Source organism: Pristiophorus japonicus, chromosome 13, assembly GCF_044704955.1.
Source record: "Pristiophorus japonicus isolate sPriJap1 chromosome 13, sPriJap1.hap1, whole genome shotgun sequence".
Taxonomy (NCBI): Eukaryota; Metazoa; Chordata; class Chondrichthyes; family Pristiophoridae; genus Pristiophorus; species Pristiophorus japonicus.
The window spans coordinates 67,387,856-67,409,779 of record NC_091989.1 but is presented as its reverse complement, the minus strand read 5'-3'; the positions used below and the strand labels follow the sequence as shown (position 1 = coordinate 67,409,779).

The 21,924-nt window shown below is 47.9% G+C and overlaps 1 protein-coding gene across 2 annotated transcripts in view; it reads right to left on the bottom strand.

The window, feature by feature from the left end:
* Positions 1 to 9,809: 9,809 nt before the first annotated feature.
* Positions 9,810 to 21,924, bottom strand: part of cmasa (cytidine monophosphate N-acetylneuraminic acid synthetase a) — a 49,427-nt gene continuing 37,312 nt past the window's right edge. The window contains exons 6-7 of one of the 2 annotated variants that reach the window (XM_070897601.1): positions 16,253 to 16,394; positions 9,810 to 10,517 (exon numbers count right to left, since the gene is read on the bottom strand). In XM_070897601.1, coding sequence (XP_070753702.1) covers positions 10,279 to 10,517; positions 16,253 to 16,394 — 381 coding nt within the window. In that variant the 3' untranslated portion in view covers positions 9,810 to 10,278. The remainder of the gene's footprint in view (positions 10,518 to 16,252; positions 16,395 to 21,924) is intronic. The other variant, XM_070897600.1, reaches the window with a different exon arrangement.

The window sequence follows — 21,924 nt, the reverse complement described above, 5'->3', positions numbered from 1 at the left end:
CGTGACAGCCCGTCAGATTAAAGTCTGGACAAATAGAGACCCTCTATTGTCTCTAGTCAAGAAATATGTCCTGAATGGGGACTGGGCAGCCACGTACAGGGCATGCCCTGAGGAATTTAAACCATTTCACAGGCGCAGGGATGAACTCTCGATTCAGGCCGATTGCCTACTGTGGGGAAACCGCGTAGTTATGCCACAGATAGGCAGAGAGGTGTTCATCAGAGAACTCCACAATGAGCACCCAGGCATTGTCATGATGAAGGCAATTGCCAGGTCACACCTTTGGTGGCCAGGGATAGACGTAGATCTGGAACTTTGTGTTCGCAGGTGCAACATGTGTGCCCAGCTGGGCAATGCGCCCAGGGAAGCCCCCCTTAGCCCCTGGCCCGCCAAGCCTTGGTCACGCATCCATGTGGACTATGCAGGTCCTTTCATGGGAAAAATGTTTTTGGTTGTAGTAGACGCCTACTCCAAATGGATTGAGTGTGACATTTTAAATTCAAGCACATCCTCTGCCACGGTAGAAAGTCTATGGGCAATGTTCGCTACCCACGGTCTACCGGACGTTTTGATCAATGACAATGGCCCGTGCTTCACAAGCACTGAATTCCAGGACCTCATGGCAGGCAATGGAATTAACCATGTCAGAACGGCACCATTCAAGCCGGCCTCAAACGGCCAGGCAGAACGAGCAATGCAGATAATCAAACAGGGGATGCTCAGAATCCAAAGGGGTTGCCTATAAAGACGCTTATCATGCCTCCTGTTGGCCTATAGATCCCGACCACACTCGCTCACAGGGGTTCCACCTGCAGAGCTGCTAATGAAAAGGACGCTCAAAACCAGGCTATCCCTTATACACCCCACCATGAAAGAAATTGTCGAGAGCAGGCGCCAGCCACAATATGACTACCATGACAGGAATGTGAGGGCGCGATGTATTGATGTAAATGATCCTGTTTTTGTCCTCAACTACGCTGCAGGGCCCAAATGGCTCGCAGGCATTGTGATTGCCAAAGAGGGAAATAGGATTCTGGTAGTTAAACTTACCAATGGACAAATCTGCCGCAAACACATGGATCAAACAAAAAGGAGGTTCAGCAACCCCATAGAAGAAGCAGAGGAAGAACACGATGTAGAGTTCACTCTACCACAGGTGACCGAACACCGGAACCAAAGGGAGGAGAGCCCAATCACTGTGGGCAGTCCGGACAGGCCTGAGGCACCGCAAACAGCAGACACTCAGGCCAGCGCCCAACAACCGGAGCCCCAACTCAGGCACTCTACAAGAGAGCGTTAACCACCAGAGAGACTCAACCTGTGATCCCAATAAGACTTTGGAGGGGAGGTGATGTCATGTATTCAACCAGCATTGTTAACCCATGTATAATCTGACCTAAGTTGTACACTGTGAGAACAATGACCACTAGGTGGGAGACAACCTGGACTTTCAGGTACAAAAGGGGAAGCTCCACCCACCTTCATCACTTGAGTGCTAAGGAATAAAGGACAGATCACAGACTGACCTTCTCTCAAGCATGGGCCTCGTGTGCATTTATACTGTATAGTAAGGACCTATCACCTCTGGTTTGTGGATTTGTGATGTCTGCATGTTACTACTGGGAGGAGAAACCTCACTGGGCTTGTTGCCACCATCATTATCGGTGAATTACAATGGATGGAGGTTGCAAAGGCATTACTCTATTGCACCTCGTAAACCTCTTTCAGGCAGCAGCAGCAGTAATCCACGGTCATTCAACTGATATAAACAGTTACATTATATTTACGGAGTGAATACTGACATCACTTCTGGCAGTAATATGTCCTTACTATACAGTATAAATGCACGCGAGGCCCATACTTGAGAAACGGTCACTCTGTGACCAGTAACCTTTATTCACCAGCACTGAAACATAGAAACATAGAAAATAGGTGCAGGAGTAGGCCATTCGGCCCTTCGAACCTGCACCACCATTCAATAAGATCATGGCTGATCATTCACCTCAGTTCCCCTTTCCTGCTTTCTCTCCATACCCCTTGATCCCTTTAGCCGTAAGGGCCACATCTAACTCCCTCTTGTATATATCCAATGAACTCCGACACTCCCTCAGTACTGCCCCTCCGACAGTGCGGCACTCCCTCAGTACTGACCCTCCGACAGTGCGGCACTCCCTCAGTACTGTCCCTCCGACAGTGCGGCACTCCCTCAGTACTGCCCCTCCGACAGTGCGGCACTCCCTCAGTACTGCCCCTCCGACACTCCCTCAGTACTGACCCTCTGACAGTGCGGCACTCCCTCAGTACCGCCCCTCCGACAGTGCGGCACTCCCTCAGTACCGCCTCTCCGACAGTGCGGCACTCCCTCAGTACCGCCTCTCCGACAGTGCGGCACTCCCTCAGTACTGCCCCTCCGACAGTGCGGCACTCCCTCAGTACTGCCCCTCCGACAGTGCGGCACTCCCTCAGTACTGACCATCCGACAGTGCGGCACTCCCTCAGTACCGCCCCTCCGACAGTGCGGCACTCCCTCAGTACCGCCTCTCCGACAGTGCGGCACTCCCTCAGTACCGCCCCTCCGACAGTGCGGCACTCCCTCAGTACTGCCCCTCCGACAGTGCGGCACTCCCTCAGTACTGCCCCTCCGACAGTCGCTCCCTCAGTACTGCCCCTCCGACAGTGCGGGGCTCCCTCAGTACTGCCCCTCCGACAGTCGCTCCCTCAGTACTGCCCCTCCCACAGTGCAGGGCTCCCTCAGTAGTGTACGGTACCCTCCCCTCCCCCACTCACTTGGCCTCAGCACCGAACCGTTGGAGCTGGCTTGAAGTGATGAAGGTGGGTGGAGCTTCCCCTTTTATACCTGAAAATCCAGGTTAGGAGTATCTCCCACAAGTTCACCACCTAGTGGTCAATGTTCTCAAATGGTGTACAACTTCGGTCAGTTTATACATGGGTTACAGACAGTTGAATACATGACATCACCATCCCCACCCCCCCGCCCCCAAAGTCTTATTGGGATCATAGGTTAAGTCTCTCTGGTGGTTTACGCTCCCTTGTAGAGCGCCTAAGTTGGGGCTCCAGTTGTTGGGCGCTGGCCTGAGTGTCTGCTGTTTGCAGTGCCTCAGGCCTGTCCGGACTGCCCACAGTGACTGGGCTCTCCTCCGCTTGGTTCCGGTGTTCGGTCAACTGTGGAGGAGTGAACTCCACATTGTGTTCTTCCTCTGCTTCTTCTGTGGGGTTGCTGAACCTCCTTTTTGTTTGATTCATGTGTTTGCGGCAGATTTGTGCATTGGTGAGTTTAACTACCAGAATCCTATTCCCCTCTTTGGCAATCACAGTGCCTGTGAGCCATTTGGGCCCTGCAGTGTAGTTGAGGACAAAGACAGGGTCATTGACATCGATACATCGCGCCTTCGCATTCCCGTCATGGTAGTCACATTGTGACTGGCACCTGCTCTCAACAATTTCTTTCATGGTGGGGTGTATAAGGGATAACCTGGTTTTGAGCATCCTTTTCATTAGCAGCTCTGCAGGTGGAACCCCTGTGAGCAAATGTGGTTGGGATCTATTGGCCAACAGGAGGCATGATAAGCGGCTTTGTAGGGAACCCCCTTGGATTCTGAGCACCCCGTTTGATTATCTGCACTGCTCGTTCTGCCTGGCTGTTTGAGGCCGACTTGAACGGTGCCGTTCTGACATGGTTGAGACCATTTCCTGCCATGAAGTCCTGGAATTCAATGCTTGTAAAGCACAGGCCATTGTCGCTGACCAAGACGTCCGGTAGACCACGGGCGGCGAACATTGCCCGTAGACTTTCTACCGTGGCAGAGGATGTGCTTGAATTGAGAATGTCACACTCGATCCATTTGGAGTAGGCGTCTACTCCAACCAAAAACATTTTTCCCATGAAAGGACTTGCGTAGACCACATGGCTGCGTGACCATGGCTTGGCGGGCCAGGGGGTAAGGGAGGCTTTGCTGGGCGCATTGCCCAGCTGGGCACACGTGTTGCACCTGCGAACACTAAGTTCCAGGTCTGCATCTATCCCTGGCCACCAAACGTGTGACCTAGCAATTGCCTTCATCATGACAATGCCCGGGTGCTCATTGTGGAGTTCTCTGAAGAACATCTCTCTGTCCATCTGGGGCATGACTACTCGGTTTCCCCATAGTAGGCAATCGGCCTGAATTGAGAGTTCATCTTTGCGCCTGTGAAATGGTTTGAATTCCTCAGGGCATGCCCCCTACTTGGCTGCCCAGTCCCCATTCAGGACACATTTCTTGACTAAAGACAATAGCGGGTCTCTACTGTGTTGGTGAGGATTGGGATGATTTTATTGAGACTACAGCAAAGTTGTGTCACTAAGGAATGGCTGGGACAGGATTCAGCCGACAAACGCAGGGCTCATCTCCTGACGGTTTGTGAATCCAGGACGTACTCCCTGATGAAGGACCTTCTAGCGCCAGAGAAGCTAGCGGACAAGACTTTTGAAGAGCTCAGTAAGTTGATCGGGGCAGCATGCACATGGCGAGACACCGCTTTTACTTGCACCGGCGGCGAATAGGGTAAAGCATTCCAGACTTCGTGGCAGACCTCCGGCGACTGGTAAGCCTATATAAGTTCCCAAATGCATGCAGAGCGGAGATGCTGAGAGACTTTTTTTATTGAGGGCATCAGGCACGCTGGGGTTTTCAGGAAACTGATTGAGACCAAAGACTTGACCCTGGAAACGGCAGCTTTGATGGCCTAGACATTTATCTCAGGGGAGGAAGAGACCAGAATGATGTTTGTCAAAAATCTTGGTTTAAATGCAGCAAATGGACAGGGAGTCAACATTGTTAACGCGGCACACATTTCTTCAGGCAGACAGGGGAAATCAGATATGCCCCAGCATGCAGTCGAACCCAAAGGGGGAATTCAACAGAGACAATGGCTAGCTGAACGGCGATTCATGCCATAGCAAGGGACAATGCGGCCAGTAATGGGGCCATCAATACCTGTCAATGGTGCGCTTAAGGACAGTTACAGAGACAGTCAGAGATGATCGACTGGCAATGGACCTTTTGTTTCCAACAACGGCTTATGTTAGAGGTGTGGAGGCAAACACACAGCCAGAGCTTGCAGGTATCAGCAATATACCTGCAAAAACTGCAACGTCAGCGGTCACTTGGCGCGTATGTGCAGGAAGCCTGCAGCCAGGTTGATGTACGAGGAGGACGGGGACAATGTAAGCCCCACGAGGCCAAATGGACACTGGGGGAAATCGCTGGAAACTGAAGTTCAGCGAGTTCATGTGGAGCACATATACAGTTCATACACCAGGACGCCACCGATAATGATGAAAGTGCTCCTCAATGGCATCCCACTATCAATGGAGTTAGATACAGGGGGCCAGCCAGTCCCTGGTGAGCATCAAACAGTTCGACAAGTTGAGGGCGTCCAAGGCCAGGAGACCAAAATTATTGCCAATTGACGCACAGCTACGGACATATACAAAGGAGATCATTCCGGTGCTTGGCAGCGCTACGTTGTCGTGACCCACAAAGATTCGGAGAACAGGTTGCCACTCTGGATTGTCCCAAGGACGGTCCCGCACTGTCATGAACTGGAAATGGGGTGATGTCAATGCAATTTCTTCTGTCGAGCGAATATCATGCTCACAGGTCCTGGACAAATGTGACTCACTATTTCAACCCGGCATTGGCACTTTCATGGGGACCAAGGTAGTGATTTACATAAACCAGGACACCAGGCCAGTACACCACAAGGCCAGAGCGGTGCCGTACGTGATGTGGGAAAAGATAGAAGGCATCATCTCGCCAGTCGAATTCAGTGACTGGATGAGCCCGATTGTGCCGGTGCTCAAGACGGATGGGTCGGTCAGGATATGTGATGATTACAAGACCACCATCAATCGGGTGTACAACTTAGGTCAGTTTATATATGGGTTACAATGACAGTTGAATACATGATAGGCAGGACCTGTGGTCACTATATACAGCCTTACAATTGTTTCCCTTCTAGCAGAGATCCGCAACACATTTGCGGTCAAATTAGTATCTTTATTGCAACAGTACTTGTTGAGACTTATCGTCTTCTTCACCTACAGAATCAATGCTGATGTCCTCCCTCCCCTCCCCTCCCCTCCCCTCCCCTCCCCCCACTCTCCCTCCCCTCCTCCGGCTCCGCAGCAATGCCCTATTCCCCCCATGGCCATTGGCCCCACCGCATCCACTGCCGCCTCCTCATTGGGGCAGACCGTGTCAATCAAACATTTGAAATTTGCGCCATTGTTCTCCGGCCTGATTGGTTGCGAGGCCAGGCGGGCCCTGATCGCCCATTGGTCGGTGTAACTGTCACTCAGTCCAGATCACATGCTCTCAGCCCCCAGCCCAGACAAAAAGTGACTATTATTATTATAGATTGAGAAAGAACTGGGTGCTACTTCAAAGAAACAGCTAGAGTGCGAAAGATCTGCTTTGAGCTGGCCTTGATGAAGAGCTCTGAAATCAGAGGGCCAGCCCGAGATCCCATATCATTCGCTCAGTTTCTGCTTGTGCCCAAGGCCCCGTTGGGCTCTGTGGGGAAGGTAGGATCATCACTGTTGCCACATCAGTAAGCCTGACAGTTGAAGGAACAATTCAGCGTTGTCCAAAGTTATCAACCACCAGCAAAAACAGATGAATGAGTAAATTCCTTTTATTAAACAGTAAATTGCCGTATTTACCCCTAGCCGTCCAGCAGAATCCTGGAAGGGCGGGCAGTTCAAGTCACCCGTGGGATTCCTGTGGAAAAGTCCCACTTTCCTTCCGCTGGCTACAAATGCAACCTCCTGTATGGTTCAGAGACAAGGACCATGTACAGTAGACACAAGTCGCTGGAGAAATACCACCAATGAAGTCTCCGCAAGATCCTACAAATCCCCTGGGAGGACAGACGCACCAATATTAGCGTCCTCGATCAGGCCAACATCCTCAGCATCGAAGCACTGACCACACTTGATCAGCTCCGCTAGGCAGGCGCATCGTCCGCATGCCAGACGCAAGACTCCCAAAGCAAGCGCTCTACTCGCAACTCCTTCACGGCAAATGAGCCAAAGGTGGGCAGAGGAAACGTTACAAGGACACCCTCAAAGCCTCCCTGATAAAGTGCAACATCCCCACTGACACCTGGGAGTCCCTGGCCAAAGACCGCCCTAAGTGGAGGAAGTGCATCCGGGAGGGCGCTGAGCACCTTGTGTCTCATTGCCGAGAGCATGCAGAAATCAAGCACAGGCAGCGGAAAGAGCGTGCGGCAAACCAGTCCCACCCTCCCTTTCCCTCAACGACTATCTGTCCCACCTGCGACAGGAACTGTGGTTCTCATATTGAACTGTTCAGCCACCTAAGGACTCATTTTAAGAGTGGAAGCAATTCTTCCTCAACTCTGAGGGACTGCCTATGATGATGATGATGACAAACGCTAACCTGCTCTTCTGATCAGGCGAGAAGGACAGCCACTGGAAACCAGCGGGATGCTCCTTTAAATATGCAGATCGGGCTCCGATGATGTAATCAGGTTCCACTGCTATTTGAGTCTTGTGAACATCACATGACTGACTAAGCCACTCACAATGCAACAGCTCTACAACTATTTTTGGTAGAACCTATAAATCAAGTATCTCCTGATTAAAGGGGGGCACAAAACCGACAAACTTAAACAAATTAGACTTTGAACAGTAAACTTAAATCAAATTAAAATTTGGTTGCCAGGGGTGATGATGCACTCTAGTCCCTCTGATGCCCACCTCTTGCGGAAGGCCGTGCGCATACTGGTGTCCATTGCTATTTGAACCATGGACTTGAGCAGTAGGATGTCCCAGCAGATCAACCGAGTGTGAAGAGGAGCAGGGGCCAGAAGAGGCTCAGGAGATTGGGCACTTAAACAAAACTTTCCTTGTGGGGGTCAGGAGGAGCAGGAGTCTCTTTCTGGCCTCTCAAGGAAATTTGAGACATCCCCTGCCCCGATCACAAGGCTCTTGGGGAAACCTGCGACTTACCCAAGTGCCAGGTCCATTCTACTGGCCAAGCGACATTACGCACCCACCCACAGGCCAGCGGCCAGCTTCGAGCAGAAAACTAATCAGGCGGATGCAGGTGACACCCAGGAGCTAATATCTCCTGGGCCTCACATTGCCAAAGTCAGGCCCATCGCTGTCCGCCTCGACTCTCGCCCACCCGATTCCCCTTCCCCACGAGTTAAAATCGGCGCCGTAAGATTTTTGTGGACTGATTTAAATCTCTGCTATTTGAATGAGTGTTAATACCGTTAGTTTGGGCACGGTTTTCTTTTACTTCTGTGTAATGTATTTTTTGGTCATAAGTCCCAACTCAAATTTTAGCCTGAACAATACGGTCTGCAAACTTGGTGCTTTTCTGGCTATTGGAGAGAACATGCTATTGGCCAACACATGCAGATTCCAGCGGCACATAGCCCAAGATATGCTCTTGTTGCTCACAGCATGCCCAAGTTTCAGATGGGGGAGGGCGGGGGGGAGGGGAGAAGGTAAGTGGAGAGTTGAGGGGGGTCTGCTTACAGAAACTACAATTTGCTGCGAGCATAAATAAAGCAAATTGGGTGAGCGCCCTAAAATGTAGCAACACAGGATTTTTGTTTTTAAACAGGCGGTCATCTGAATGCTAGCATAGCAATAAAGTTGGATTGAAGAATATATGGACAGAAGCTGGTATCAGTGGTAAAAGCATTTCAGCAATTGTGTTCGCTTGGCTCAGTGGGTAGCACTCTCCAGAAGGTTGTGGGTTCAAACCCCACTCCAGGACTTAAGCACTTAATCTAGGCTGATATCCAAAGGACGTTGCACAACTGGGAGTGAGATGTTAAACTGCGTTAGGTGGATGTTTAAGCCCCACAGCAGTATTCTAAGAGCAGGAAGATTTCCTGCTGTTTTGGCTCAAACTCTCAACCACCAAAAACAGAATAGTAATTCCTGTCAGTACAGTGTGTGGGAAGTTGGTTTGTGTAAAATGGTAGTTTTGATTTCCTATATCACAGCAATAACTGTGAGGAAAGAAGATTTGTGAGAGATGCAGTAAAGAGCTACATCCGTTTCTTGTTTTTACATTTTCTTGCACGTGCAGGGAGTTGAATAAATCTTAATTCATTTAATATCTGCATTAATTTAAAACATTACATAAAACCCGGATTGATACCCATGACAGCATGCAAGTTGCATAAAAACTTCGGTTTCAATTAATTAATCTTCAAAGATCATTTTGAACAATTGTATGTGTAGTGAATGTCCAAAAGCACTTCACAAAGAAGAAATGGATGTGATAGGCACCGCAAGTGTTCGGAGAGAAAGTACGGTTGAAATGAGTGAGAGAGAAGCAGCGGGATGGGGGGGGAAGGTGGAGATTAGAGGCAATTCCTGGGGGAGGGGTCAGGATGGCTGAAGGCTCTACTACCCATAGTGCAGTGCAGGAAGGAGAGCACAAGCCAGAATCAGAGAACAGGGGCGTTGAAGGCATGACCCAAAGGAGCTGCTAAACAGACCAACATTGGGTAGGGCGACGGGGTGCGGGGAGCGAGGGGGATGGGGTACGGGAGTGAGGGCGACGGGGGAGCGAGGGGGATGCGGTGCAGTGGGTATAGGTTGGGGGTCCCGCGGATACAGAGGTGAGACCCGAACTTGGGACCATAAATGTAAAATTGTCACTAATAAATCCAATCGGGAATTCAGGAGAAACTTCTTTACATATTTCCCCCCCCACCACCCCACCCTCACCGCTGTGTACCCCAACACCCTCATCCCTGTACCTTCACCCCCCGTACCCCAACACCCTCACTCCACGTACTCCATCACCCCCCTCTTAGAATAATGGCCACCCATTTAAAACTGAGGTGAGGAGGAATTTCTTCTGAGGTTTGTGAATCTGTGGAATTTACTGCCTCAAAGAACTGTGGAAGCTGGGTCATTGAGTAGATTTAAGACAGAAATAGACAGTTTCTTAAACGATAAGGGGTTATGGGGAGCAGGCAGGGAAGTGGACCCGAGTGCATGATCGGATCAACCATGATCATATTAAATGGCGGAGCAGGCTCGAGGGGCCATGTGGCCTAATCCTGCTCCTATTGCTTATGTAAACATTTATCAGTTACTTTAAAACAATAAATATGTGATAGAACATGTAGTGCTAAGAGTCACATAGTTCATGTGTTTACATTCTCTATGTTCTCAAAATAGCCATCTCTTAAAGGCAAAAATTAGTCAGAAAAATAGATTTACAGGAAGCCCCCCCTCCAGTCTGATGTTGTTGGTATTTCACCCTTTTTCTGGTCATTCACAGATTCATATTTGTTGATCAACAGCAGCACATGTTCGGCAAATTCCTCTACAGCTCTATTTCCTGCATTGTGATTACAGATGTATGTTGCCACTTCCAGAAGATGGGATGCTGCATCCTGAGGAGCACCTCCAACACCAGCTTCCTTCAGACACTCGAGATCTGAGTCATCATTTCCTTTTTTGGGGAGGAAAGACATTTTTTTTTTCGAAAAGATTGTGAATACCAAAGACTTTCAACCTTTGAACTGTTATCATCTATTTTGCATTTTATCGCACATTGTGAGCTTTGATGCATACATTATAAAGGTGTGCTTTAAATAAAGTATGGTTTTAAATTAAGATAATAAGCCTAAATGGAAAGAATGATTCAAGTTTTCTATCAATGATTAAAAATAAATATTTCTACACTTTAATCAGGTCTGGTTGCATGCAAGTAAAATATCTGGGAGCAGGTTTGCCTCGGGCCAGCATCTGGGACTATTGAGCCAACCAATAGAGGGAGTACATCCAATCCATTTATTTAAAATGGACAGAAAATTGGGCAAGGTCCCTTACAGGCCTGTCCTCTACCCCAGTTGAATTTCAGTCCAGCAACACCTCAATTTTAAAATTCTCATCCTTGTGTTCCAATCCCTCCATGGCCCTCGCCCTTCCCCATCTCTAACTTCCTCCAGCCCTACAAACCTCCGAGATCTCGGATCTCCTCCAAATCTGGCCTCTTGCGCCTCCCCGATTTCCACTGCCCACCATTGGCAGCCGTACCTTCAGCTGTCTTGAGCCTCAAGCTCTGGAATTCCCCCCCAAACCTCTCCTCCTCCCTAACTCACTCTCCTCCGTTAAGACGCTTCTTAAAACCTACTTCTCTGACCAAGCATTTGATCACCTGTCTTATTATCCCCTTATGTGGCTTGGTGTCAAATTTTGTCTGATCGCGCACCTGTGAAGCGCCTTGGGATGCTTTACCACCTTAAAGGTGCTATATAAATGCAAGTTATTGTTGTCCATTTAAATTAATGAATGAAGTGGGATCCCTCCAGGGCACCTGTTGCACCACACATGACTTCCCTATGTTCTCTGGGTCTAAGGAATAACCAATAGCCCAGTGAAGGCCAGGACAATCTTGCATGGCAACACTTTTGCAGAAGGTATTGCAGCCACAAAGTTCAACAGCTGATTCAGGGCAATTAGGGATGGGCAATAAAGGCTGACCTTGCCAGTGACGCCCACATCCCAGAACATAGAAACATAGAAAATTGGGGCAGTAGTAGGCCAGTCGACCCTTTGAGTCTGCACCGCCATTCAACATGATCACGGCTGATCCTCTATCTCAACACCATATTCCTGCTTTCTCCCCATTCCCCTTGATGTGCTTTGTTTCTAGAAATCTATCGATCTCCCTCTTAAATATATTCAGTGACTTGGCCTCCACAGCCTTCTGTGGTAGAGAATTCCACAGGTTCACCACCCTCTGAGTGAAAACATTTCTCCTCATCTCAGTCCTAAATTTCCTACCCCGTATCCTGAGACTGTGACCCCTTGTTCTGGACTTCCCAGCCAGGGGAAACATCCTCCTCGCATCCAGTCTGTCCAACCCAGTCAGAATTTTATTCGTTTCATTGAGATCCCTTCTCATTCTTCTAAACTCTAGTGAATACAGGCCTAGTCGACCCAATCTCTCCTTATACGACAGTCCTGCCATCCCAGGAATAAGTCTGGTGAACCTTCGCTGCACTCCCTCTATGGCAAGTATATCCTTTCTTAGGTAAGGAGACCAAAACTGCACACAATACTCCAGGTGTGGTCTCACCAAGGCCCTGTATAACTGTAGTAAGACATCCTGGCTCCTGTACTCAAATCCTCTTGCAATGAAGGCCAACATATTATTTGCCTTCCTAACTGCTGGCTGCACCTGCATGTTTGCTTTCAATGACTGGTGTACAAGGACACCCAGGTCCCTCTGTACATCGACACTTCCCAAGCCATCACCATTTAAATAATACTTTGCCCTTATGTTTTTCCCACCAAAGTGGATAACTTCATATTTATCCATGTTATACTGCATCTGCCATGTGTTTGCCCACTCACTCAACCTATTCTAAATCACCTTGCAGCATCTTTGCATCCTCCTCACAACTCGCAATTCCACCTAGTTTTGTGTCATCAGCAATAATGAATAAAAATGTTGACGCTGGGTGCTTTTTTTAAATGGGAGCAATTATAGTAGGTTCATTTTGGTTATTAAAACATTACAGGCATGTTCGAGAACAGCTCATGATTTACAGACAGATAATTACATGGAATGTACAGCACAGGAGTAGGCCATTAGGTTCAACTGTTCTGTGCCAGTGTTAATACCACACAACAGCAACCTCCCCTCTTCATCTAACCTGATCCGCAAATTCTTCTATTCCTTTCTCCCTCATGTGTTTATCTAGGTTCGCCTTAAATGCATCTATGCTCTTCGCTTCAACCACCCTTTGTGGTCACGAGTTCTACATTCTCACCATTCTCTGGGTAATGTAAACAGTACATTGAAACAATATTTGAAAAGCTTAAAATGCATGACTAATTTAACTTCATACTTCTGAAATCTTGGTGCATAATCTGTAAGCAGTTGGGTTATAAAAGGAGGAACTTTGCTAAACCATAAGCTATCGCTCAAAAGATAAATATGTCAACCTCTCCAATAAAAATATTGAATGCACTAAAATTGCAACACTAAGTTTACATAGACATTTTAAACTTGTATTTCCTTTAAAACTCAAAAGGTACACTTGAAAAGTTGCCTGCTGCAGGACAGAGTCTAGAGATCACAATATAGTGAAACTGCTGGGGGCTGGTTAAGAATATAGAATCATAGAAACTTACAGCACGGAAGAAGGCCATTTCGGCCCATCATGTCCGCACCAGCCAACAAAGAGCTATCCAGCCTAATCCCACTTTCCAGCTCTTGGTCCGTAGCCCTGTAGGTTATGGCACTTCAAGTGCACATCCAAGTACTTTTTAAATGTGGTGAGGGTTTCTGCCTCTACCACCCTTTCAGGCAGTGAGTTTCAGACCCCCACAACACTCTGCGTGAAAAAATTTCCCCTCAAAACCTCCTACCAATTACTTGAAATCTATGCCCTCTGGTTGTTGACCCCTCTGCTAAGGGGAATAAGTCCTTTATATCCACTCTTAGCCCCTCATAACTTTATACACCTCAATAAGGTCTGCCCTCAGCCTTCTCTGTTCCAAAGACAACAAACCCAGCCTAACCAATCTTTCCACATAGCTAAAATTCTCCAGTCCAGGCAATATCCTCGTAGATCTTTTTTGTACCCTCTATAGTGCAATCACATCTTTCCTGTAATGTGGTAACCAGAACTGCACAGCCTAACTATCGCCTAACTAGTGTGTTGTACAGTTCAAGCATACCCTCCCTGTTCTTGTATTCTATGCCTCGGCTAATAAAGGCGAGTACAGGTTGAGTGTCCGAAATCCGGAAACCTCGGGACCGAGGCTGTTCCGGATTCCGGTTATTTCCACATTTTGGAACGTCCTTGCCTGGGCCGAGGTAGGTGGGGTCGGCCCGCTGAGGTAAGGGGGAGAGGGGGGAGAGCCAGGGCGAGGTTAGGTCGCCGAGGATCTTAGTGGGCAAAGTTGCGGCGAAGTCAGGCCGCCGGGGGCCGGGCGAAGTAGGGCTGCCGAGGTCCGGGGCGAGGGAGGGCCGCCGAGGGCCGGGGTGAAGTCAGGCCGCCGATGCGGGGGGAGTCCGGATTTAGGAACATTTTCTGGTTTCCGGAGAACCCCGCCACGGATCGGCCCAGTGTCCGGATTCCGGAAAATTCCAAAGTTTGGAATTCCGGATTTCGGACGCTCAACCTGTATTCCGTATGCCTTCTTAACCACCTGCTACCTCCAGGGATCTGTGGACATGCAATCTAAGGTAGTTCCAAGCTGCACTGAACACCATCTCAATAATGCCCCCTTTTAAGATTTTGGATCTCACCTTCTTGCACAGCACTGGACCAACACAAGACAAAAAACACATCGTCAACATCCATCTCAAAATTCAGACTGTTCAACAAACTACTTATAAAAGTACATATTACACATGGATTTCTCCAATCAAAGAAACTCGTGGGTTGGGAGAGTCTGCAGGCAGTGGTTATCCCCAGGGGGCCTGCAACATGGCCAGGATTATGGCTCTGCTGGTATTTAGTCACATTTTGATCTGGCCTAGAAATTATGGTTGGTGGGGGAAGGGTCATTGGCTGATGTTCTGCCTGCCCACTCTAAGGCAAGTAAGCATGGGGTAGGTGGGGGGGGGCAGGGATGAAGAGTTCCTAGGCTTCCCCACATATTCCTGCCTTAACGCCCTTGAAATGCCTTGATGGAACTCATGCATGTGAATGTCCCATTTCTTTACTAGAGTGTGGTAATCCACCCAGGAGCGGGTCAATGCCTCCTCTAGTTGGAGTGGTTCCAATGGGAGCCAAAGAGTTAAAATACTCATCTTCTGCCCATTAGGATTCCAGAGGGCTCCGTTCCGCCTTGGAAGGACAGGTCGGGCGTTGCCGGGGAAACCATTGCTGGGGCAGCCTCCACTGATCTGCCCTGGCCTGCCCTATGGCAATGCAAATGAACCTGTGTCTATACTTTGGGGCAGGGGCTCTGGCCTTGGCAAGGGCTGGCAGGAATTCCGCTCTGCCACACTTACACTATCGGAGCAATGCCCCCACAAGTATCCAGGCCCCTGTGTGAAGCCTAGAAAAGGAAGATACATTAACTTCTCATGTTATCTAACAAAACTGCATACATTTCAAACGAGAATGATTTCAAATCAAATGTTTGGAATCGTGGCAGCCAATTTGCACCATGCAAGCTCCCACAACAGCAATGTGATGATAACCTGATTTTTTTTTTTAAATATAAAAGTGATGTTGGTCGAGGGATAAATATTCGAATGGTGTCATAGGATATTTTACATCCATCTGAGAGAGCAGACGGGACCTGGGTTTAACGTCTCATCCAGTGCAACACTCCTCACAGAAATGTTAGCCTAGATTTTTTGCTCAAGTCTTTGGAGTTGGACTTGAGCCCAGAACATTGCGACTCACGCTTAGTATTAGTTATAATTAATGTTTAATCATCTGAACACAGAGCTTGGAATGGTGTACCATCTTTTCAAAGCTAAAGGTGGTATTATCTTCATTGTCAGCTGTGGCTCAGTGGGCAGCACACATGCCTCCAAGTCATGAAGGTTGTGGGTTCAAGTCCCACTCCAGGGACTGGAGCACAAAATTCTATGCTGACACTCCAGTGCAGTACTGAGGGAGTGCTGCACTGTCAGAGGTGCCGTCTTTTGGATGAGACGTTAAACCGAGGCCCCGTCTGCTCTCTCAGGTGGACGTAAACGATCTCATGGCACTATTTCAAAGAAGAGCAGGGCTGTTATCCCCGGTGTCCTGGCCAATATTTTTCCCTCAATCAACATAACCAAAACAGATTATCTGGTCATTATCACATTGCTGTTTGTGGGAGCTTGCTGTGCACAAATTGGCTGTTGCATTTCTCACATTATAACAGTGACTACACTCCAAAAGCACTTCATTGGCTGTAAAGCACTTTGAGATGTCCGGTGGTTGTGAACGGGGATATATAAATGCAAGTCTTTCTTTCAATAAGCATCTTAATGACACCTGGACTATAGTCCAGTCTTGTAATATTTAATGGCAAATATTATTAAAACACAACCATTACTTGCATTTATATAGCGTGCAGTGCTTAGAAATAATCCTGGGACACTCGGGATACCAATTAAAAGCAACATAAACAAGAGCTAACCTCCGAGGATTTTAATACAACGAATAGAGATTGATTAGCAGCATCCACTGGTCGTACAATTCTTACCATAGAAACACTCACCCAAGTAAGCAATATTTTTCCAAGTAATGCCCAGCTTCTTCCTCCAGACATCCACAGTATCCAGCTTGTTTTCTACTTTTCCCTTCACTTCATTTGATGAATGCACTTGTGCAGACAAGTCACTTGCAGAGATGAATTCCACCTAGAGGGCAGAGTCCAAATAATTACCTCCATTTTCTTTTTTTTAAATAAATTAAATTAGGTACCGCCAACAGTTTGGTCAGCCCTCCTTTATGGCTCAGAGACGTGGACCAAATACAGTAGACACCTCAAATCGCTGGAGAAATATCACCAGCGATGCCTCCACAAGATCCTGCAAACGCCCTGGGAGAACAGATGCACCAATGGCAGCGTCCTCGACCAGGCCAACATCCCCAGCATCGAAGCACTGACCATACCTGACCAGCTCCGCTGGGCGGGCCACATTGTTCGAATGCCCGACACAAGACGCCCAAAGCAAGCGCTCTACTCGGAACTCCTACACGGCAAGCGAGTCCCACATGGGCAGAGGAAACGTTTCAAGGACACCCTCAAAGCCTTCCTGATAAAATGCAACATTCCCACCGACACCTGGGAGTTCCTGGCCAAAGACCGCCTTAAGTGGAGGAAGTGCATCCGGGAGGACGCTGAACACCTCGAGTCTCATCGCCGAGAGCATGCAGAAATCAAGCGCAGGCAGCGGAAAGAGCGTGCGGCAAACCAGTCCCACCCTCCCCTTCTCTCAGCGACTATCTGTCCCACTTGTGACAGGGACTGTGGTCTCGTATTGGACTGTTCAGCCACCTAAGGACTCATTTTAAGAGTGGAAGCAAGTCTTCCTCGATTCCACGGGACTACCGATGATAATGATGATGTTGTATCTATGGCCCCTTGTTCTGGATCTCTCAACTAGTGCTATCTACACATCCCCCACCTTTCACAATTTTAAATACTATCTAATCGGCCCCTGTGTGCTATTAAACTGGGTGAATAAAGGCCTCCTTTTTTTTTCCTATTCGTGGCCAGTTTGTTTATAGACAACGGTCTTTCAAATAAGCCACATGGAAATTAAGCACTTAAATCTCCTGGGAACTTTTCAAATTTTCCTTGATCAGATCAACAGAAACAACCTAGGCAGGCCCGTCGCTTACAATTACTCATTAACAACTCTAAATAATTAATAATGTTGAAGAAGTATAGAGAGAGCTCGGTTAAATTAAAATTATAGGTCAGCTTGTGATTAAACAGGGTCAGCAGTGGCTCAGTGGTCGCACTCTCGCCTGAGTCGGAAGGTTTTGGGGCTGAAATTGATGGCCTTACTGCCCACTGCCGCCGACATTCCTCTGCTCGAACCGCCCAGTGCCACTTTCGTCGTGGCCTGGAACGGGCGGGAGGGGAGAGCTGCCGGGAAGCGCCCGCCGATGTCAGCGGACGTCCAATGCGCGTAAGCACACTTCCGGCCGCCGAGATGCCAGATTGGTGCGGGCGGGAGTCAGCGGCACTGGATCGCTGAGTGCAGGCAGCTCGGTCCTCAACGGTAAGTGTGAAGATGCTGTAAAAAAAGGTTAGTGAAGTTTATTTAAATTATTTCTTTACAGGGACTTACCGAAATGTCGTCAGATGTTTTTTTTTTTGATGCTTTTTATTTTTAGTTCTTCGACCCTCCGTGGGCCTGACTCCATCCTCGGCGGCACTTGGGCGGCAAGCGCCTTTGCCGCCGAGAATGAGAGCTCCCGCCGGCTGCCAACCAGATTGGTAACGTACGTCGCAGATTTGCCGGCCGCCGATCTTCGAGTGACCTGGGTGATGAAAACCCCGCCCAAAGAACCGTCAGGGACCTCGGCGGCCATCGGTGGTTCTTTGCGCGGGCAGGGCCCTTCATCAAATTTGGGCCCCAAGGGTTCAAATCCCACTCCAGAGACTTGAGCACGTAATCCAGGCTGACACTCCAGCGCAGTACTGAGGGAGCGCCTTCTTTCGGATGAGACGTTAAACTATTTTGAGGGGTGTGCAAGAGTAGAGGGACCTAGGGATGCATATTCACAAATGTTTGAAAGTGGCAGGTACAGTTGATAAGGCAGTTATGAAAGCATGTGGGATACTTGGCTTTGTAAATAGGGGCATTGAATATAAAAACAAGGAAGTCATGCTAAACCTAAACAAACTCAGTTGGAGTATTGTGTACAATTCTGGGCACCACACTTTAGAAAAGAGTCAAGGCCTTGCAGAGTACACAGAGTTTCTTTACCAGGATGATGGACTTCAGCTATGTGGAGAGATTAGTGAAGGCTCCGGGATTAACTATTAACTCCTACTAGATAAATATTTGATTTAAGGCGACATGTTTTTATGCAAAAGGTCATTAAGGAAAGGTAACTTCGATGGTTTGAGACGTGAATTGGCTAGAATAGACTGGCAAATGATACTTAAAGGGTTGACGGTGGATAGGCAATGGCAAACATTTAAAGATCACATGGATGGACTTCAGCAATTGTACATCCCTGTCTGGAGTAAAAATAAAATGGTAAAGGTGGCTCAACCGTGGCTAACAAGGGAAATTAAGGATAGTATTAAATCCAAGGAAGAGGCATATAAATTGGCCAGAAAAAGCAGCAAACCTGAGGATTGGGAGAAATTTAGAATTCAGCAGAGGAGGACAAAGGGTTTAATTAAGAGGGGGAAAATAGAGTATGAGAGGAAGCTTGCCGGGAACATAAAAACTGACTGCAAAAGCTTCTATAGATATGTGAAGAGAAAAAGATTAGTGAAGACAAACATCGGTCCCTTGCAGTCGGATTCAGGTGAATTTATAATGGGGAACAAAGAAATGGCAGACCAATTGAACAAATGCTTTGGTTCTGTCTTCACGAAGGAAGATACAAATAACCTTCCGGAAATACGAGGGGACCGAGGGTCTAGTGAGGAGGAGGAACTGAAGGATATCCATATTAGGCGGGAAATTGTGTTGGGGAAATTGATGGGATTGAAGGGCGATAAATCCCCGGGGCCTGATAGTCTGCATCCCAGAGTATTTAAGGAAATGGCCCTAGAAATAGTGGATACATTGGTAATCATTTTCCAACCGTCTATCGACTCTGGATCAGTTCCTATGGACTGGAGGGTAGCTAATGTAATACCACTTTTTAAAAAAGGAGGGAGAGAGAAAACGGGTAATTTTCAACCGGTTAGCCTGACATCAGTAGTGGGGAAAATGTTGGAATCAATTATTAAGGATGAAATAGCAGCGCATTTGGAAAGCAGTCACAGAATCGGTCCAAGTCAGCATGGATTTATGAAGGGGAAATCATGCTTGACAAATCTTCTGTAACTAGTCGAGTGGGACAAGGGAGAACCAGTGGATGTGGTGTATTTGGACTTTCAAAAGGCTTTTGACAAGGTCCCACACAAAAGATTGATGTGCAAAATCAAAGCACATGGTATTGGGGATAATATACTGACGTGGATAGAGAACTGGTTGGCAGACAGGAAGCAGAGAGTCGGGATAAACGGGTCCTTTTTGGAATGGGAGGCAGTGACTAGTGGAGTGCCGCAGGGCTCAGTGCTGGGACCCCAGCTCTTTACAATATACATCAATGATTTAGATGAAGGAAATGAGTGTAATATCTCCAAGTTTGCAGATGACACTAAACTGGGTGGCGGTGTGAGCTTTGAGGGGGACGCTAAGAGGTTGCAGGGTGACTTGAACAGGTTAGGTGATTGGGCACATGCATGGCCGATGCAGTATAATGTGGATAAATGCGAGGTTATCCACTTTGGGTGCAAAAACGCAAAGACAGAATATTATCTGAATGGCGGCAGATTAGGAAAAGGGGAGGTGCAACGAGACCTGGGTGTCATGGTTCATCAGTCACTGAAAGTTGGCATACAGGTATAGCAGTCGGTGAAGGCGGCAAATGGTATGTTGGCCTTCATAGCTAGGGGATTTGAGTATAGGAGCAGGGACGTCTTACTGCAGTTGTACAGGGCCTTGGTGAGGCCTCACCTGAAATATTGTGTTCAGTTTGGTCTCCTAATCTGAGGAAGGACGTTCTTGCTATTGAGGGAGTGTAGCAAAAGTTCATCAGACTGATTCCCGGGATGGCTGGACTGACATACGAGGAGAGACTGGATCAACATTTATACATTGGAGTTTAGAAGGATGAGAGGGGATCTCATAGAAACATATAAGATTCTGACAAGACGGGACAGGTTAGATGCGGGTAGAATGTTCCCTATGTTGGGGAAGTCCAGAACCAGGGGACACAGTCTTAGGATACAGGGTAGGCCATTTAGGACTGAGATGAGGAGAAACTTCTGCACTCAGAGTTGTTAACCTGTGGAATTCCTGGCCGCAGAGAGTTGTTAACCTGTGGAATTCCTGGCCGCAGAGAGTTGTTCATTGAATATATTCAAGAGGGAGCTAGATATGGCCCTTACAGCTAAGGGAATCAAGGGGTATGGAGAGAAAGCAGGAAAGGGGTACTGAAGGAATGATCAGCCACGATCTTATTGAATGGTGGTTTAGGCTCGAAGGGCCGAATGGCCTACTCCTGCACCTATTTTCTATGTTTCTATGTTAGGATTTGGAATGCACTGCATGATAGGGTGGTGGGTACAGATTCAATGGTAGCCTTCAAAAGGAAATCAGACAAGTACTTGAAGGAGAAAGCAATTGCAGGGATATGGGGAAAAGCAGGGGAGGGGGACTGACAGGATTACGCTTCGAAAGAGCCGGCGGAGACTCGATGGGCCGAATGGCCTCTTTCTGTGCTGTACTATTCTATGATTCTATGTGGGATGCCCATGCAAATAACCTCAACCCCACAATTTGATTACTCTTGTCCTACAGACTAATGGCTCATAAAACAAAAGGAACAGGAGGCCTTTCACCCTCTCGCGCCTATTCCGCCATTCAATCAGATCATGATCTGTACCTGAACTCCATTCACCCGCCTTTGACTCATAACCCTTACCGAATAAAAACCCATCTATCTCAAGTCTTGAAAATTTCAACCGACCCATCTTTCACAGCCATTATTTGTCCATTACCATTATTTAATTTAAAAAACTGATATTAAATACCACTGAAAATTATCCTCTTTCTCCGTTGTGAAAGTACTCATTTAACAAGTCTGCCATTTCCTTATTATCCATTATAGTCTCGCCTGCATCCATCTTTAATGGGGGCTACATTCCCTTTTCCCCCCCCACTCACTTTTATATATTTTTGCTGTTGTTTTCCTTTGGAGCAGAGAATTTTTAAAAGAAGCATTGATTTGTGACCTAGAAAGGGCCTTGGTTGTTGGGTGGGTGGGTGAGGGAAGGGGGACTGTGAACCACTCCACCTAACCAGGGCACATAGGGTGGCATGCTGCTAAAATGCCCTAGCAGGTGCCTATGGATCATCCCAACCGTGTAATTTGGGATTGGGTCTTCACATTCCAACACATGGGCGTCCACTGTGCTGAGCCTCTCCGGGCGGGAGCGGAATCCCAGAATTTCCGGCCCTATGAATTGATAATGAGTTCTATGACCTAATAATGGGGAGCACGAGGAGGCGTGGGACAAATTGGATAGGTCTTTCAAAAAAGAGCGGTCACTGGCACGATTCTGTACTGTAAGATTCTGCGTTAATTACTATTTTACGGCAGAATTAGGAGAGTTCATAAACTGTTTTCCTTCGCAGGGTTATA